Source organism: Muscardinus avellanarius, assembly GCF_963383645.1.
Source record: "Muscardinus avellanarius genome assembly, chromosome: 21".
Lineage (NCBI taxonomy): Eukaryota > Metazoa > Chordata > Mammalia > Rodentia > Gliridae > Muscardinus > Muscardinus avellanarius.
The window spans coordinates 10,970,747-10,989,394 of record NC_137807.1 but is presented as its reverse complement, the minus strand read 5'-3'; the positions used below and the strand labels follow the sequence as shown (position 1 = coordinate 10,989,394).

General features: G+C 51.9%; 1 protein-coding gene across 1 annotated transcript; it reads left to right on the top strand.

Moving 5' to 3' along the window:
* Positions 1 to 1,906: 1,906 nt before the first annotated feature.
* On the top strand, positions 1,907 to 2,167 carry HRK (harakiri, BCL2 interacting protein; the record flags this gene model as incomplete). The annotated part of the gene is made up of 1 exon (XM_080717853.1): positions 1,907 to 2,167. One exon carries the CDS (start codon positions 1,907 to 1,909, stop codon positions 2,165 to 2,167), a length of 261 nt encoding a protein of 86 aa, XP_080573979.1.
* Between the last annotated feature and the right edge of the window lie 16,481 nt (positions 2,168 to 18,648).

The window sequence follows — 18,648 nt, the reverse complement described above, 5'->3', positions numbered from 1 at the left end:
CCACTGCGTGCCAGGTGCTTGGCATACATTTCTTTCATTTCGTCTCTGCCCCAGTCCTGGGAGGGAGGTACTATTATTCCCAGATTACAGGGGGCAGTATAAAACCGCAGTTAAAAGCTCAGCGCCTGAGGCTGACTGCCCTGGTGTAGACCCAGGCTTTGCTTTGTACTCATTCCCGGAGCTTGGCAAAGAAGCCTTATCTAGCTGGGCCTCACTCTCCTGGTCTTTAAAATGGAATACTAATGCACCTCCCCACCCCAACATAGAAACGTGGAGACTCTGAAGGAGGCACAGGCCAGGATCTTGGCTCACCAAGCGTTTGCTGTCACCAGGGGAGGAGGACTGGGTAAAGGTGAAGGCCGCCAGTACCAGACAGCCCAGCCCAGTCCAGTGCAGTTTGAGTCCTGACCCTCTTTTCTTTTTTTCTTTTTTTTTTTTTTTGGTGGTACTGGGGTTCCTGGAAGCCCTTCTACCTCCAGGATACACTCCCGCGGGCTACACTCCCAGACCTACTTTTTTTACCTTTTTTTTTTTTTTTCTATGTGGAAACAGGGTCTCTTAAGCCAGCAAGGCTGGCCAGATCCTCCTGTCCCCGCCTCCCAAGTGTGGGGATTACAAGCGGGCGCCACCACACCCTGACCCTCATTTCTGCTTGGCATCCTGCAGGCCAAGGGGAAATCTCTCCTTACTGCAAACAGTCCCAAAGTAAGTTCATGGTTTAGAAGAATCTTTTTCAAGGGACCACAGGACTGATCAGGCCCTGGCATCAGTGGGCAGTGGGTGGCCTACAAACTTCCCAGATCTTGGGAGCCACCTCCGGCTCCTCTGGTTTTCTGAATTCCAATGGACTTAAGACCACAGGTCTCCCCCTCCCCACCTGAGAACCCCTGATCCCCCCCCCACCCTCTCGGTACCACCGCCAGGCTTCCAAGTGGCACTGGGATTGGAAAGCTGGGGGTGGGGCGCCGAAGTCCCCTACGTCACCTGACCCCCCCCCCGCCCCCGCCAGCCCCTTAGGGTCCTTACTGCGCTTCAAATGCAGCCATAATCTCAGCAGGAAAATAATATTCACAAAGAAAGCAGGCAAAAAGAAGTTTCCTTTTTGGAAGGCACGCTGTGAGGGTGTTTCGGGTGCGTCCGCGTCCCACCCAGGCTGGGGCTGACCCTGCCACCCCGCCACCCGCCTCCACCCAGGGTCCCAGGCTCCCGCCCAGGGCGCCTTAGGGTCCAGCTGCCAAGACCAGCAGGGGGTGGGGGCGCGCGTCGGGTGTGTTCAACCCCCCCCCCAAGCCTACAGGTGCCAAGTCAGCTCCCAAACCAAGCGAATTGGGTAGAACCTAGCCCTTCCGCTTAAGATATCTCTGTATATTAAAAAAAAAAAAACAAAAAACCCACCCACCTCCCCAAAACAAAACAACAGGGCTCGGAATATTTTTGAATAATGCAGCCGAATTCGCTATCAGCTTCACCCCCAAACAAACGGCATACAAGCTGCCTTCCCTGGCCAGATCGGAACCGGAGCCGAACTCGGGGTGGGTGGGTGGAAAGGGGAAGGAGAAACCCGGCCCATCCATCGCGCTCCTCGCGGGGTGGGGGTGGGGGTCCCTCGGCGCCCCCGGGGAGGACCCGGGCCGGAGCCGCGCCGCGCTCTCCTCCTCTCCGCCGGCGCCGCTAGGGTTAAAAGTTACCTCTCGGTTTCTCCTGCCTGCAGCCCCCCCCCCCCCCGGGGCCGGATGATGTAACCCCCTCCCCGCGCCCTCCCCGCCCCCCTCCACCATGTGACACTTTAATTAATAATAGCGCCGTCAGCACAACAAACGCACAACACAAGGAGAAACTTGGTGTCCAGGGGAGGCCCCCGGCGGCGGCGCGGGCCCGGCCAGGGGAGGGAGCCACGCCAGCGGTCATGTGCCCGTGCCCCCGGCACCGCGGCCGCGGCCCCCCGGCCGTGTGCGCCTGCAGCCCCGGCCGCCCGGGCGTGCGCTCGGCCGCCGCGCAGCTCACGGCCGCCCGGCTCAAGGCGCTGGGGGACGAGCTGCACCAGCGCACCATGCGGCGGCGCCGCGCCCCGAGCCCCCGGGCGCTGCCCGCCTGCTGGCCCTGGCTGTGCGCGGCCGCGCAGGTGGCGGCGCTGGCGGCCTGGCTGCTCGGCCGGCGGACCCTGTAGGGCGCGGGGCTCGCGGAGGGGGCCAGAGCCGAGACCCAGCCGGATCCAGCAACAGGTACCGCGGCCTCCGGGGGCGCAGCGCGCGCGGCGGGCCCCGAGGGCGCCAGCTCGGCTCCCTCCTCTCCATCCCCTCTGCGCTCGCCTCCCGCGGAGACCCTGGTCCCCATCCCTCCCCCAGCCCCCCGCCGCCTCCATCTCCATCTCCATCTCCGCCTCGGGGTCTTCTGAGTGCCCCCCATGCCACTCCAGCGCGGTGGCTCGGGGAGGACGCAGTCCCCACCAGCCCCTCCAGGCAGGAAAAAAAAGTGCACTTGTCCCGAGGAGAGGCTCACGAGCCCCGCCAAACCCCGGCTGGGTACCGCGGCCGCGGGAAAAGTCCCCAGGCCCCTCCCCAGCCGCCCGCCCGCCGGCTCTGTCGGTCGCCTCGGCTCCCATCTCCCGGCCACTTTCCCAGTCTCTGGACCCCCGTTCCCTGGCACCCCCCCCCCCACCCCGCTCCTTCCTCCCCTCGAGGTTCCTGGCTGGCTGGGGCTCACTCCCCCAGGCCCGCCCGGGCTCTTTGCGGTCTCCCTCCAGCCCGCCAACTTGGAGGCTTCTTCCGCAAGAGTGTCTGTCCGGTTTAAGGATCTTGGCCTCTTTACACCAGATGGTTATAGATGCCATGAGGCGATGTCCTAGAAGCAGACGGAATATGAGGCCCGTTGAGAAATTCTAAGGGGAAGCCGTAATTAGTAAGAAAGCATTTATTAAACTCCTTCTGGGCTAAGTAGTCTAGGGTGGGGATTTTTTTTTTTTTTTTCTTTCCCGGTGGTACTGGGGATTGGATCCAAGGGCTTGCTACCTCTGAGCTACAACCCCGGTCCGTTTTATTTTACTTTTTAAAATTTTATTTTACTTGTGGTGGTAGGGATTGAACTCACGGGCATTCTACCTCCAAGTTACACCCCACCCCTATTTTTTAATATTTTTTTTTATTTTGAAACAGGGTCTCACTAAGTTGTGGAGGGCCTCACTAAGTAGCTTAAGGCTTGCTGGGTTTTTTTTTTTTTTCTTTATTTAACTTAAATACGGTCTCACTAAGTTGCTGAAGGCCTCGCTAAGTACCTGAGGCTGGCCTTGAACCTGTGTGTGATCCTCCTGTCTCAGCCTGCCAAGTACTGAGATTACAGGCGTATGCCACCGTGCCAGGCAGAGCAGGGGTATTTCTGAGAGGCTGTATGCTAGGTACTGGGCAGGGAGTAGAAAGTGGGTGTTGGGTGCCCCGTGTATTTGGTGAAGGAACTGGGCTAGGCCCTTGTGGGTAGGGAGCAGTTACTGAGCACTGGCCGTGTGTCTGGCTGGCCCTGCAAGGCGCTTTGGGGGAGCCGAAGTCTAAGGGTCCATCTTCCCAGGTCTGGTTCTGGAGTTCAGAGGGGCTCTGCAGGGGATGGGGTGAGGAGACTCTGGCTGAGCCCACCCTAGGTGGGTCCGGAGCAGAAGGTGGCAACCCCAAGCAAAGTGTCCAGCCTCCCGCAGGGGATGGGGCCCAGGGATGCTGCGGTGGTCCCCGCCAAGCACCGCGGACACCGACACCTTAAGGAGCTGGCAGGGCGCCCGCAGGCAAGGCCGGAGCGTCTGCGCCCGCAGGGAGAGGCGGCAGCCGGAGCGTGGGGGGGTGGCAGCGCCCCGGGAGCTGCGGGGGTGCGCGGGGTGTGAGCCGGGAGCGCGGGCGACAGATGTCGCGTGGGCCCGCGCGGCCCGGGCACTGGCAAAGGGAAGGGCGCGCCCTGGGGCGCTTTCCGCCTGGCTGCCGGGCGCTGGGGGTCCCTTCCTCTTCCCCCACCTTCTTCCATCCTGGCCAAAGGGGGCCAGACAGGGGCCGCCGAATCTCAGGGCCCCGGGGCCACATTTTTGGATGCTGTGCGGGGAGCAGATGCAGGGAGCCGGGCAACTGACTTGAAGCCCAAAACGTGGACTTTGGGGAAAGGCAGAAAGAAGGCGCGAGGGGCGGGCGAGGAGCTGGAAGGGGAACCAAACTGGAAAGTGAATTAGAAGGAAAGACGGGAAGGGACAGAAATCTAGCGGGAATGAGGAGCGTCTGGGACTCGGGCTTCGGGGTGCAGGTGGGATTGGAGACGCGCCCCTGGCCCTGGAGCAGGCCCTGCGGGACGCCGGGCGCCTCACTGGGAGGGGAGGACTCGAGGTCAGGTGCTCTGCTGTATTGAGGGTGGGGTGCTCTCAGGCCGGGAAGAGGAGCTGTGCGCTCCTCTGCGCCCCGATGAGGGCTAAAAGTTGGGAAACCGGGGTCTCCGCGGCGGGGAGGGGGTGCCACGGAGTTTCGCTGGTGCCACAGCGGTGCCTGGGGGGGGGGCAGATAACTGTGGCCCTGGAGTTGACGGTCCCCCTCCTTGCTCTGTTAGTTCCAAGTCACGCCCTATGATGGCGGGAACTCCTCCAGCCATCCCCAGCCGGCTGTGTCCGGTGGGGTTGGCCAAAGCCACAATCTCCCTGGTTCTCCCTCCTGCCTAGGGCGCCCTGACCCCGGGCTGCTGCCCAGAGCACCGCTTTTGTCCAGGGCTGCCCCTCAGGCCCTTGGGAGCTGGTCGTGGGTACAGCACCCTTGCCCTGAGCTCACCCCGGTCCCCCAGGCCTCAGGCTCCCTACCCAGTGGGGGGGAATTTTCTCTCCGCTTCACCTCAGAGCATCTGAAACTCCTGTTTCCTTTGGCCTTGTTGCTAATAGTGTTCATCTTTCCACAGCTGCAGTAAATTAGGTAGAAGGTACAGGTTATCCTCTGGGGCAGGCGGGTGGCCTTTGGTGCTGGGCGTAGCTGCTGTCCACTCTGCTGGACTGGTGGACGCATGGGACACCCACCTGGAGTGTCCCCAGGCGGCTGGGCAAGCCGTAGAGGGCAGACCTCAGGGACCACTCTTCCAAGGCTTCTCCTGGGTGTAAAGGGCGGGCCCATGGGTCCAACATACTTGCTCTGAGCCAGCAGCCTCTTTTCTCAGAAGTCATCATCAAGACAACAGAACCAAGCCAGGTGTGGTGCTGCACACCTGTAATCCCAACACGGGCTGAGACAGGAGGATCGCAGGTTCGAGGACAGCCTCAGCAATTTACACTCTCAGCAACCTAGCTAGGCGCTGTTTCCAAACAAAAAATAAAACAGGGCTGGGGCTGTAGCTTGTAGAATGGCATGACTTCCAAGAACAAAAATCAAAAGTAATGAGAGAGAGAGAGAGAGAGAGAGAGAGAGAGAGAGAGAGAGGAGAGAACAAAAATGACTAAGTTTCCCCTGCATAAAAGGGGACAGTAATAGTACTGCACTCAATGCGGGTTAGATGAGTTCATATACAGCCCCAGAAAGGTGCCTGGCACGGGAGGAGCGGTTCTTCGTGTGAGCTGTTATGAACACGAATGTGCATTTCACATTTTCTTTCCCATAGGAGTCGACATTTTACCATTATCATGGCTGGCAATCCTGCACCATGCCTACCTGCCCCTTGGGAAATCAGTTCTGGACAGGTGGTGGATGCTGTAACAGTCAAAGCCTGGGATGCGATTAGGGGCCAAGAGGAAATGGATTTAAGTACCTCCTCGCCTGGGATGGGGTGTAGCTCACTAGTGGAGTCCCTGGGATTGGTTCCTAGCAATGCAAATAATAATGATAATAATAATAATAATAATAATAATAATAATAATAATAGACTAAGGGCTCATGCCCTTGCTGGCAGCAGGCAGTGTTCCTTGGGAAAGAGCCATTGCCTAGGGGGAACCTTGATCTGTCAACTGGAGTGGTCCTCTTCCAGGGCTGCCAGGAATGAGAACATCCTTCTAAAAGTCAGGAATAAAAGCATCCAGGAATGTCTGGCTCTAAGTTCCAACTTAAAAGGGCCAGCGTCGTTCTTATTATTTCAAGTGCGAACCTGAGGCAGAGACGGTCCAGCCTAGGTTATCCCAAAGTCAGTCTTGGGTCAGGTATGGGGACCCCTGCCTGTAATCCCAAGTATCCCAGGTACTCTTGAGAGGCCAGGCCGACCACTCGTCTGAGGCCAGCCCCAGCAACTTGGGGGGTGGGGGGCGGCTCCAACTTAGCAAGACCCAGTTTCATAACAAAAAGTTAAAATTAGCCTCCTCCCGAGGGGGGAGCTCAGTACCAAAAAAATAAATAAATAAAATAAAGTCAGAATTGGGATTGGAGTTTCTGCCTTGGAATCACCTCCCGCCCCCTTCCCCTCTCAGCGCCGGCCTCGGGCTGATTCGGGGCGGCCGGGGAGGAGAAGGTGCGGGCAGCGCGCAGGGGCTGGGGGTCCCGCACTAGTGCCGTCCCTTTCTGGGAGCGCCCAGGGGAGGCTCGGGGGGCTGAGAGGAGGATGGGTAGGATTTAACCAGCCACCGCTCAAAGGTTTCCAGAGGAACAAAAGACGCTTTATGGTGCTCGGGGCCGGGCGGTGGGAGGCGCAGCCTTGGGAGGGGGCGGGGCGCGAGGGGATGGAGCCGAGGAATCTGCCCCGAGTAGGGGCCAGGGGTGGGCCGGACCCTGCCTTGGGGCCTGGGGAAGGAGAGAAAGGGGGGCTCTACAGGCCCCAGAGGCGACGTGGTCAGCGGTTAAAAAAAAAAAAAAAAGATAATGGGCCTCGAGGAGCCTGCCTGAATGAATTAATGAAGGGCCGCCCGCCAGCCAGACACGCTAACTGGTTCTTGGCAGGTACTTAGGGGATTAAGTGGTTAAACCAGGAGGCGCATCCCGCCGCCGGCTTCCCTCCCGGCCCGCGGCAGCCCTGCCAGGATTACTTTTCAGCGCTTGAAAGCCCGGCTTCTGCTCGGCCAGGGGAGAGCCTGCCAGAGGAGGCGGACAGCTGTTGGGAGGACCCCCCGGGAAGGGGCCAGATGCGCAGGGCCGCGGCAACCTCCCTGCCCCGCGGTCTGTGTCACCCACTAGCCTGGGAGGGGCTGAGTGCATCGGGCACTGAGCTGAGCTTGTGGAAACAGCCGGCCCCCAGATGTAGGCAAGCAGGCAGACCTGGGGGTTACACCTGGGGGCTTTGAAAAATCAGATTTTTAGACCTGTGTTCGGAGTGGGAAAGAATCTGGCCTTTTATCTCCCTTGTTATCTCCAGGATTGTCAGTGATAGGATCTCACGGGGCCTTGGGCTCATCTGAGGACTCGCTTGCCACATGGGCACAAGGATGTGCTGAATTAACTGTACAAGGAAACTCCTCCTGCCCATGGAACCCAGGGCCGGGCATGCTGGGCAAGCGCCCTGCACTGAGCTGCAGGCCTCAAATACTTCTTGTCTCCCAAATTCAGCTTCTTTCTCTTATTCAACTATTGTTTTTAGTAGTAGTTCTTCTTTCCATGCTTAAGTAGTAGTATTTTCTTTTGTAGTGCTTTGATTGAACCCTGGATCTCAGTAGACCAGGCAAGTACTCTACCACTGAGCTATACCCCAAGCTCTCAACATAATTAGCATGATAGTGATTATTATTATTATTATTATTATTATTATTATTAGGATTGAACCCCAGACATTTTATTTCCAAGGTACTTGTTTTATTCATTATTATTGCTATTAGGTTTTTTTTTTTTTTTTTTTGGTGGTATTGGAGGTGGTACCAGGGGCTTTTCTACCTCTGGGCGATACTTCCCAACCTTTTTTATACTTTATTTGGAAACAGGGTCTCCCTAAATTGCTGAGAGCCTCATTAAGTAGCTGAGGCTGGCTTCGAACCTGTGCGATCCTCCTGCCTCAGTCTCCCAAGCACTGGGATTACAAGCGTGTGTGCCACCACGCCCGGCTCAAGGTACTTGTTTTAAAACAAGGCTTGCAGCTGGGCGTGGTGGCACATGCTTGTAATCCCAGCATTCAGGAGGCTGAGACCTGAGGACCACAGTTTGCAGACAGCCTCAGCTACTTAGTAAGGCCCTTCAGAACTCAGTGAGACCCTGTTTCAAAATAAAGAATAAAAAAAAAAAATAGGGCAGGGGGTGTAGCTCGGAGGTCAAATGTCCCTAGGTTCCATCCCTAGACCTGCAAAATACATACATACATACATACATACATACATAAAAATAGGCTTGCTGGGTTTCTGACAGTCTCACTGAGGCTGGTCTTGAACCTGACTGAATGAATTAATGAAGGGCTGGAGCTGAGGAATCTGCCACAGAGAAGGGGCGAGGGGTGGGCCGGACCCTACCTGGGGTCTGTCTTAGCCTCAAACCTGTGATACACAAGTACTGGGATTATAGGTGTGTGCCATCACACCCAGCAATGATGATAATAACTATTATAATTATTATTTGGTACTGCGGACTGAACCCAGGGGCAATCTACCTCTGAGCTACACCCCCAGCCCTATTATTATTATTATTATTATTATTATTATTATTATTATTATTATTTTGAAACAGGATCTTGCTAAATTGCCAAGGATCTCCTTAAGTTACTGAGGCTAGCCTCCAACCTTTGATCCTCCTGCCTCAGCCTTCCAAGTATTGAGATGACAGGTGTACACCACCATGCCTGGCTCAACTCTTAAGTATTGAGTGCCTACTGTATGCAAGGCACTGTGGATTTAGGAAGGACCCAAACATAGAAGTCTCTGATACCATGGGACCTATATTTTAACGAGAAAATACATAAATATTAGTAAATAAAGCTTGTTCTGGTTATTCTTAATGAATTACTTCCAAACTTAGTGGCCTCAAACAACTATTTTAATATGTTATAGATGCTGTAGGATTGGAATCTGATCAGTTTCAGGAAGTGACTTGTGTCTGCTACAAGTGGCTGGGCGCTGGGCGGCAAGTTTATTTATGCCTCTGGCTGCTGATGCCAGGAGACGGCTGGGGCGGTCAGTCAGAGCTCCCTGGAGCTTGTGCTTCCTCACAACATGGCGGCTTCCAGGTTGGCTTCTGACCAGGTGACTCAGAGCTCCAAGAACAAGTACCCAGGGGAGCGAGGGGGAAGCTGTGCTGCTTTTCCCACCCTGCCTGGGGAGTCTCTTTGGTTAGATGCAAAAGAAGCCCTCCTAGGTTCAAGAGGGAGCAAATTAGCCTCCATGCTGTGGGGGTGCCAAGTTTCTAAAATAATATGGAGGACAGAAAATTCCACTGTGGCCATCTTTGAATTATGCAGTCTAGCACAGAGATGATTTTCGATGGTGCTGAGGAATCTGAGTGCCTGCCCTAGAAGAAAGATGTTCTGGGAACAGAGCAAGTCCAGGGGCTTGGAGATGAACCTCTGCATGGTGTCTCTGAGGAACACAAAAGCAAGATTGCTGCTGGGTGGGCACTGAGATGTGGGATGCAGGATGGACAAGTTCTGACCTCTGTCCACAGGTGCTCTCAGATCCAGGAGATCCTGGCTCTGCTCCCGCACCCAACATCCTCGTAGAAGCGAACCAGCTCATCTCCTGCCAAGCTTAGAGAGGTTCCAAATCAGCTCACTAATAAACCTGAATGCCAGGGACAACTTTGTAGACACAGGTCTACAAAGAACTTACACAATTCAACTCAACCACGTCCCCTCTCTTTCTGCCCTAAACAAGCAACCCCCCTATTGGGTGGGAATCTCTATTTCGGCCTACATCAGTAAAATGCATCCTTCGATTGCTGCTGGCTGACCTGTGTACAGTGTAATGAAGACCCCCTTCTCCCACCCTCTCGTGCTTGACCCACTGGGGCCTGACACAACCTTGTTGGGAACATTCTACCCAGAGATCGTCACGGCCCATCCGCTTTCTCACATAGGGAGTCTTTCTCTTCTCTAATCTTCGAATGTTTCCACAACTACATTTATTTCCCCAGCACTTTCCCCCATCCATGCATAACTGTTCGTTGACCTTATCCCGGTATTTTCCTATAAAGGTTATACGTGGAGCCAGGAGTGGAAGCGCACACTTGTAATTCCAGAACTTGGGAGACTGAGACATAAGGATCACAGATTCAAGGCCAGCCTCAGCAACTTAGCGAGGCCCTTAGCAATTTAGTGAGACCCTGTTTCAAAATAAAAAATAAACTGGGGCTGGGGGTGTAGCTCAGAGGTAGAAAGTCCCTGGGTTTAATCCCTAGCACACAACCCCCAAGGGCTATACTCGCCCAACAGCAGGTGGGCTGAAGTTCTCTTCAGACCCCATCTTGCTAAGTTGCTGAGGCTGGCCTTGAACCTGTGACCTTCGTGGCTCAGCCTCACAATGACTGGAATGACAGGGTGCACCACCATGGCCGACTTATTCTTATTTCACATTAATTAAGTGGCACCCTGCTGAGCATGGTGGTGCATGCCTGTGATTCCAGGACTCGGGAGTCTAAGACAAGATGGTCACAGGTTCGAGGCCAGCCTCAGCAACTTAGCAAGGCTCTCAGCAACCTCACTAGACCCCATTTAAAAAACAAAAGCAAACTGCTTGTGGTGGGGCACGCCTATAATCTCAGTTCTTGGGAGGCCAAGACAGGAGGATCACAGGTTTAAGACCAACCTTGGCAACTAAGTGAGATGCTGTTTCAAAATAAAAAATAAAATTGGGTTGGGGGTGTAGCTCAGAGGTAGAATGCCCCTGGGTTCAATCTTCAGTGTGTACTTGAGTGTGGGTACACACACACACACAAACACACACACACACACCCCAGAAATAAAAACAAAAGGATTGGGGACATAGATCAGAGGTAGAATGCCCCTGGATTCAATCTTCAGTACCACAAATAAAATAAAATAAGGGGTATATTTTTAGATAATGTGAAAATGTCCCATGGAGAGGCAGTTTCTAGGAAGCAGGGTGATTTTTTTTTTTTTTTATTAAAGACACTACCTTGGGCTGGGGGTGTAGCTCAGTTGTACAGCAGGTGCCAAGCATATGGAAGTCTCTGGGCTCCATCTCCAAGACCACAGTAATATTACTGATAAAATCCCACTTCTATTTCTATTGAGGAAGAAATATACTTGGAAATCATATCAATAAAAGAGGTATATGCCCTTATAATTCATATCCCCCCCTCTCTCATGCTGGGGATGGAGCCCAGGGCCACACGCGTGCTGGGCGAGTGCTTGTCCACTGAGTAACACCCACCCACCCACAGCCCATTTATAATTCTTTTCCAAAAAGATCCATGTTGAAGTTTTAAAAGAAATTTGCCATCAGTTGGTTCTTTTTCACTACCCATTGTTAACATTTGGGGTTGTCTTTCTTCCCATTTAAACAATGCATGGATAATTATTTTAACGAATAGAATTACACTAAACGCATTATCTGTAAGCTGATTTTTTTTCAATATACCATCATCCCTCGGTATCTGCAGGGGCTTGGTTCCAGGGTCCCCTTGGATACCAACATCACAGATGCTCAAGTCCCTTATATAAAATGGCATGGTATTTGCACATAACCTACGCAATCCTTCCTGGTACTTTAAATCATCTGTCGATCGCTTATAATACCTAATACAACGCGCGCACTATATAAATAGTTGTTTAGGGAATCGTGAAAAGAAAAAGAAGTCGGTACTTGTTCGGTACAGGTGCACTTTTTTTCTTTATATTTTCAACCCACCGTTAGTTGGGTGGGATGAGGGGCCCACAGATATGAAGGACCGGCTGTATCACACACATTTCTCCATGCTTTCTCGGATTTTTCTATGGCATACTTCTTAAAGGTTGGAGAGTAGCCGGGCACGGTGGCGCACGCTTGTCATCCCCGCGCTTGGGAGGCGGAGACGGGAGGATCGCGCAGGTTCGAAGCCAGCCGCGTGCGCTGGCTTAGGAGACCCTGTTTCTAAATAAAATATAAAATAGGTCTGGGAGTGTAGCCCGGAGGTAGAAGGGTTTCCAGGAACCCCAGTACCACCAATCAATCAATCAATCAATCAATAAATAAATAAATAATAAAATAAGACATGCTATAAGTGTAGCTCAGAGGTAGAACACCCCTGATTTCGATTTCTAGTACCTCCCCCCACAAAAATATACTTTTGATCAAATTCTCCAAAGATGTATGTCCCCCAAAGGTTGCTCTTCTAGAATATAATTAGAGCTAGGCAGGGCATTAGAGACCATCTAACCCAACTGCCTCGCCTTGTAGACAGGGAAAGTGAGGCCCAGAGGTAGCTACTGAGATCTGAGACGAGGAGGGCTTAAAAACTAGCTGAGCTAAGAGTGTCTGAGAGTCCAAGGCAGAGGTTGAAAACAGCCTCCACTTTGAGTTTTGTTCAACTTGAATGTTTTTCCCCAACACTTAAATATCAGTCTCAGGTAGGAGCCTTATGTCCATTTTTTCTTGAGCCTGTATCCCCAGGCACAGCAGTAGATCAAAGGTGAATGTCAGAAACGCGTCAGGCAAAGTCAGGTGATGCAGGCCTGTAATTCCAGGGCTTGGGAGACTGAGACAGGAGAATTACAGGTTCAAAGCCAGCCTCAGCAACTTATCAAGGCCCTTAGCAACTTAGTGAGATCCTGTTTCCAAATTAAAAAAAAAAGAAAAAGCAGCCTGGTGCGGTGACGCGTGCCTGCAGTGCCAGTGCTTGGGAAGGCTACGGCAGGAGGATCAGAGATGCGAGATCAGCTTCAGCAACTTAATAAGACTTTCAGCAACCTAGCAAGACCGTGTTGCAATAAATAAATAAATAAGTAAATAAATAAATAAGATAGGGCTGGAGGCGTAGTTCAGAGGTAGAATGCTCCTGGGTTCAATACCCAGTATACGGAGGGAGGGAGAGAGGGAGAGAGGGAGAGAGAGAGAGAGAGAGAGAGAGAGAGAGAGAGGAAAGAAACCACTTTAGAAGAGACACAAACACCCCAGGCGCCCCAACCCCTCCTGGTGCACTTTATGGGGTTCAGTGCGTTTCAGTATGTGACCCCATTTCAGGGAGCTTCCTCCCAGGCCTTCCTCTGTGTACATGCACAGCCAGACGTGGATCCTATTTCAAGCACATGAGCTCATACTGCTAATCTGTTTTGTCACTTGCCTTCTCCACTAAAAATAGGTTGCTGAGCTCTTCGCGTATCAGCATGGAAAGTTTGCATCACCATTTTTTTGGGGGGGAGGGTTAGGGATTGAATCCAGGGGCATTCTACCTCTGAGCTACCCCCTCCCCAGCTCTATTTCATTTTTTCTTTTGAAACAGGGTCTCGCTAGGTGACTGGGAGTCTCACTAGGTGGCTGAGGCTGGCCTCATACCTGCGATCCTCCTTCTCAGCCTCCCAAGTGGTGCGATTACAACTGTGTGTCACCGTGCCCGGCTGCATCATCCTTGATGGCTGTCTGGTGTTCCATTGCTTAGATGGACCACAACTTATCTATCTGGTCCCCACTCCAAGGACATTTACTCATTGTTGTTGTTGTTGTTGTTGTACATTTGGTACTAAGGATTGAACCCAGGGGCATTCTATCTCTAAGCTACACCCCCAGCCCTATTTCATTTTTTATTTTGAAACAAGGTCTCGCTGAGTTGCCGAGACCATCCTCCAACCTGTGATCCTCCGGTCTCAGCCTCCCAAGAACAGGACTTACCGGTGTGCGCCACCAGGCCCGGCTCCTTCGCCCACTTTCTAATGGCAGTGAGCATTCTTGTTTGGACAAGTCTGCAAACAAAAGGTGAAGTTCCTCGAGGTCAAAGAGTTGGCTCAAAGCACGTGCGTGTGACAGAGGATGCGCCCTGCGGGTGACGTCGTCTCTAGAGGCCCAGTCTATAAGAAGGTGCTGAGCGTTTTATTTGAGGTCCACTGGAGCTGAGCTACTTCTCCCTAACTCTCAAGGATGAGCCCCCTCAAATTAGTTTGGCACTCGAGGCCCACCTGCCACAGCTCTGTAGTGAGCAGGAGCTGAGCGCTCTCGAGTCTTTCCAGAGACTTCAGGGATGAATGACTGTTTGCTGATAGTGCTGGTAAACATTCCGTGGCGGCAGGAGACAGCAGTTCTCAAATACCCCCAAAGCCCCCTTCTTCTTCCTCTTCCTCCTCCTCCTCCTCTTCTTCTTCTTCTTCTTCTTCTTCTTCTTCTTCTTCTTCTTCTTCTTCTTCTTCTTCTTCTTCTTCTTCCTCCTCCTCCTCCTCCTCCTCCTCTTCTTCTCCTTCTCCTTCTTCCCCTTCCCCTTCTTCCTCTTCCTCCTCTCCTCCTTTTCCTCTTCCTCTTCTCCTCCTCCTTCTTTTTCCCCTTCCCCTTCTTCTCTTCTTTCCTCCTCCTCCTCCTCTTCTTCTTCTCCTCCTCCTCCTCCTGCTCCTTCTCCTTCTTCCCCTTCCCCTTCTCCCCCTTCCCCTTCTTCCTCTTCCTCCTCTCCTCCTCCTCTTCCTCTTCTCCTCCTCCTCCTCTTTTTTCCCCTCCCCCTTCTTCTCTTCTTTCCTCCTCCTCCTCCTCCTCCTCCTCCTCCTCCTCCTCCTCCTCCTTCTTCTTCTTCTTCTTCTTCTTCTTCCTTCTTCCTTCTTCTTCCTTCTTCGTACTGGGGGTGGAACCCAGGGTCTTTCTACCTCCAGGCAACATTCCCAGACCTATTTTACACTTTATTTGGAAACAGGGTCTCACTAAGTTGCTGAAAGCCTCCTTAAGTAGCTGAGGCTGGCTTCGAACCTGTGCGATCCTCCTGTCTCAGCCTCCCAAGTGCTGGGATTATAAGCGAGCGCCACCACGCCCGGCTGGGCTTCATTCTTCTTAACAATGTCTTTTCAGCTTCCTAATTGGCCAGCATGTCTACCCAGATGGAGGTAAAATGGTAATATGGACCAGGAGGGTTCTGCACGGATGCCTTTTTTCCAACTCTTAGGTACCAGGACTGCTGGAGCCGGGGCCTCCTGGTCAAAATCAACCTGCTTGAGCTGTCAGGGAGGCATGACTGGAATCCCAAGACTTGGGAGGCTCAGACAGGAGATTTACAGGTTCGAGGCCAGCCTCAGCAACTTAAGGAGGCCCTCAGCAACTTAGTGAGACTCTGTTTCAAAATCAAAAGGGCTGCGGTTGTAGCTCAGAGGTAGAATGCCACTGGTTGCAATCCTCAACATAAAATAATCAACCTGCCAGGTGTGGTGGCGCATGCTTGTAACCCCCACACTTGGGGGGCTGAGACAGGAGGATCGCGCAGGTTCAAAGCCAGCCTCGGCTACTTAGTGAGGCTCTCAGCAACTCAGTGAGACCCTGTTTCCAAATAAAATATAAAAATAGGTCTGGGAGTATAGCCCAGAGGTAGAAAGCCCCTGGGTTCCATCCCCAGTACCACAAAAAACAACAACAAAATTCAACCTGCTGGAACCACGACGTTGCTCGTTAATCCACTGCTTCTCAACAGCTGTGGAATTTAGCATCAGCCATGTGTCAGAAATTGGGCTGGGCTCTGGGGACAGAAGGGTGGGAAAAGGGAAAATAAGACATGGTGTTTGGAAATGCACAGAAATTATTCTTGGAGGCCGAGCATCCAGTGATGGACATCAGGTGCCCCGGGACAGGCAAGCGGGGTTCAGGAACAGAGTGAGGGTGACCGTTATGTTTGTATCGTGTGTTGTTTGAATGCTTAACATACCCCTTGTGCAAATAACAAGACAAAAAAGTTTTGTTTTGTTTTGTTTTTTGGTGGTACTTGGGTTCTTGGAAGCCTTTCTACCTCCGGGCTACACTCCCAGACCTATTTTATACTTTTTATTTGGAAACAGGGTCTCCTAAGCCAGCGCAGCTGGCTTCGAACCTGTGTGATCCTCCTGTCTCCGCCTCTCAAGCACGGGGATGACAAGTGTGCGCCACCACGCCTGGCAAAAGTTTTTTTTTTTTTTTTAATTAAAAGTGGGACCACTTGGGAGGGAATCTAGAGTCCTGAGCGTTCTAGGACACGGGAGAAGGGAGTGGGCCTCCTGCCCTCAGCTCTGCTGCGGCTCCCAAGCTTTCTGACTTCCCCAACCAGAGCAGGGCAGCGTGGCTGTGGCCGCCGGGAGCAAGGGTGCGGGGCCCCCACTCCCCGCCCTGCCCGCCTCCCCCTGAGCACTGTGGGTGAAAAGCCCAGGCGGGGGCATCTTGCTAAGAGGGTTCCTCATCTCTCCAGCCATGAGTTTTGGCTATGAATCAGCGTCCAAGAAACTTCTGTATGAACCAAGTTTGAGGGAGCACAGCCCAGGGCAGGGACTTCTAGGGTCCGGTGGATGGGATATTTTAAACTAGTTTTAAATTGCACAACTACTACTTGCTGCTTGAAAAACAAAGAAAGAAAAAGAAAACAAATAAAACAAAATAAAAGTGTTTAAGCACGGTAAGTGTTCTTTTACCATCTTCAAATCTAACTCCCAAGAGTAGATACCAACAACAGTAACAACAATAAACGCAGACCTTATGGGCACCACTGCTTCTAATGTCTTGCATACTTAATACTTTTAGTCTTTACCTCGGTACTAGGAGACTGGAACAATAAACATCACCCCTTTCTACTAAAGAAACCGAGTCCCAGAGAGGTTAAATAACTGGCCCAGTGTCACACAGCTTAAATGTGTGTGTGTGTGTGTGTGTGTGTGTGTGTGTGTGTGTGTGTGTTTGGTGGTACTAGGGGTGGAACCCAGAGGCTTTCTACCTTCGGGCTATACTCCCAGACCTTTTTCTTTTTTAATATTTTATTTGGAAACAGGGTCTCGCTAAGTTGCTGAAAGCCCCACTAAGTAGCTGAGGCTGGCTTTGAACCTGTGCAATCCTCTTGTCTCAGCCTCCCAAGCGCGGGGATTACAAGCGTGCACCACCACGCCCGGCAACTTAAACGTGTTTGAATCAGGTTTTTAATTCAGGCATCTTGCTCCAGAGTGTAAGTGTGCACTAAGTGTTTTTCTGCCAAATTTATAAATACATTACTTCTCTCTCTCTCTCTCTCTCTCTCTCTCTCTCTCTCTCTCTCTCTCTTGCTATATGCCTCCAATTATATATGCATGCATATATTTTCTAATACATATTTATATGCATATATACATACTTATAATTCCTTATACGTACATACGTTGGGCTTGGTTACCTGCCATCCACAGTGCAGGACACAGAGGTGCTGTGCACAGGCTTTCCAAGGCTCTTGTCTGACTGGAGGTACCATCTGGTAACCAACATGTAAACAGGCTCCAAACTCGTCTGTTGAGCAGCCCGGGGCAACGGTTTGGATAAATGTCCCCAAAGGCTCATGTGTTGCCACAGGGTTGGTCACCAGCCAGTGGTCCTATTGGAAAGTGGTGGAACCTTTTAAAAGAAGGGTATAGTGGGGAGTCTTCTGATCATTAAAGGTGCGTCGTTGAGGGGATAATGGGACCCCAGCCCCTCTCTCTTCCTCTCTCTGCCTCCCGGTCACCCTGACATGAGCAGCTATGCTCCCACCATGATACGCCGTCTCACATCATTGGCCAATGGGGCCAGTCGATCGTGGACCAAAGCTTGCAAACCTGTGAGCCAAAACAAACCTTTCCTCTTTATTAGTTGGTCATCTCAGCTATTTTGTTACGGTAATAGAAAGGTAACTAATACACCCAGGGAAAAATCTTAGACAGATTCACTGCAGGCTCAATAATTTACAGATAGGGAAAGCAAAATGAATCCAGGCATGATGGTGTATTCCTGTAATCCTAGACCTTGCTGACACAGGAGGATAACAGGTTTGGGACCAGCTTCAGCAACTTAATAAGATTATAAGATCTTAGCAGCAAGACCTGTTTCAAAATTTAAAAAATTAAAAAGGGGTGGGGCTGTAGCTCAGAGATAGAATGCCCTTAGTTAAAAAAAAAAAAAAACCAACAACAATAACAAAACAAAAACAAAATTAGTTGCTGGTCTTACCTCATTTTGCAAGAAAAATGTCATTTCTTTCGGAAATATAGTCAATCAAAGCTGTAAAAATAGTTTCTCTCGTCTCTCCTGAAGCCTCATCAGTTCCCCTTCATCTTCTAGATTTAGTGAACATACCCAGCAGAGTCTCGGTTCCTCCAATTTTCTGACACAAGTCCTTGCACATCCTGGTCCTCTGTTTGAGCCATACTTGTTCCTGCCCTCCTCATTTAGCCCCTCACGCACCTAAATGATCCCTTCCTTCTTCTGGTACGGAGCCCACACCCATGGAAATGTTCAAGGTCCAGCGCTGACCCTGCCTCCTCTCCGAGCTTCCTTGGTGAATGTGGAGCCATGTTGACCTCTGCATCTCCACATGCATCTCCACAGTGGTTACTTACAGTTCTGGCTTCTGGCTCGTCAAATCCTCCCCAGCAAGACTGGAGGTAAATTGAAGGCTGGTCTTCCCTAGCACAGAGAACGATGCTTAGCACAGAGCAGGTGCTTAATAAACATGCCTTCCGCTCTGCGTGCCTGGGCTCAAGGCAGCACAATGCTGCAGGGCTCCACTGGCTTGCTATCTTTCTTTCTTCCTTCCTTCCTTTCTTCCTTCCCTTCCTTCTTTCTTTTCTTTCTTCCTTTCCTTTCTTTTTTTCTTTCCTTCTTCTCTTTCTTTCTTTCCTTCTTTCTCTCTTTCTTTCTCTTTCTCTTTCCTTTCTTTTCTTCCTTCCTGTACTAGGGGTTGA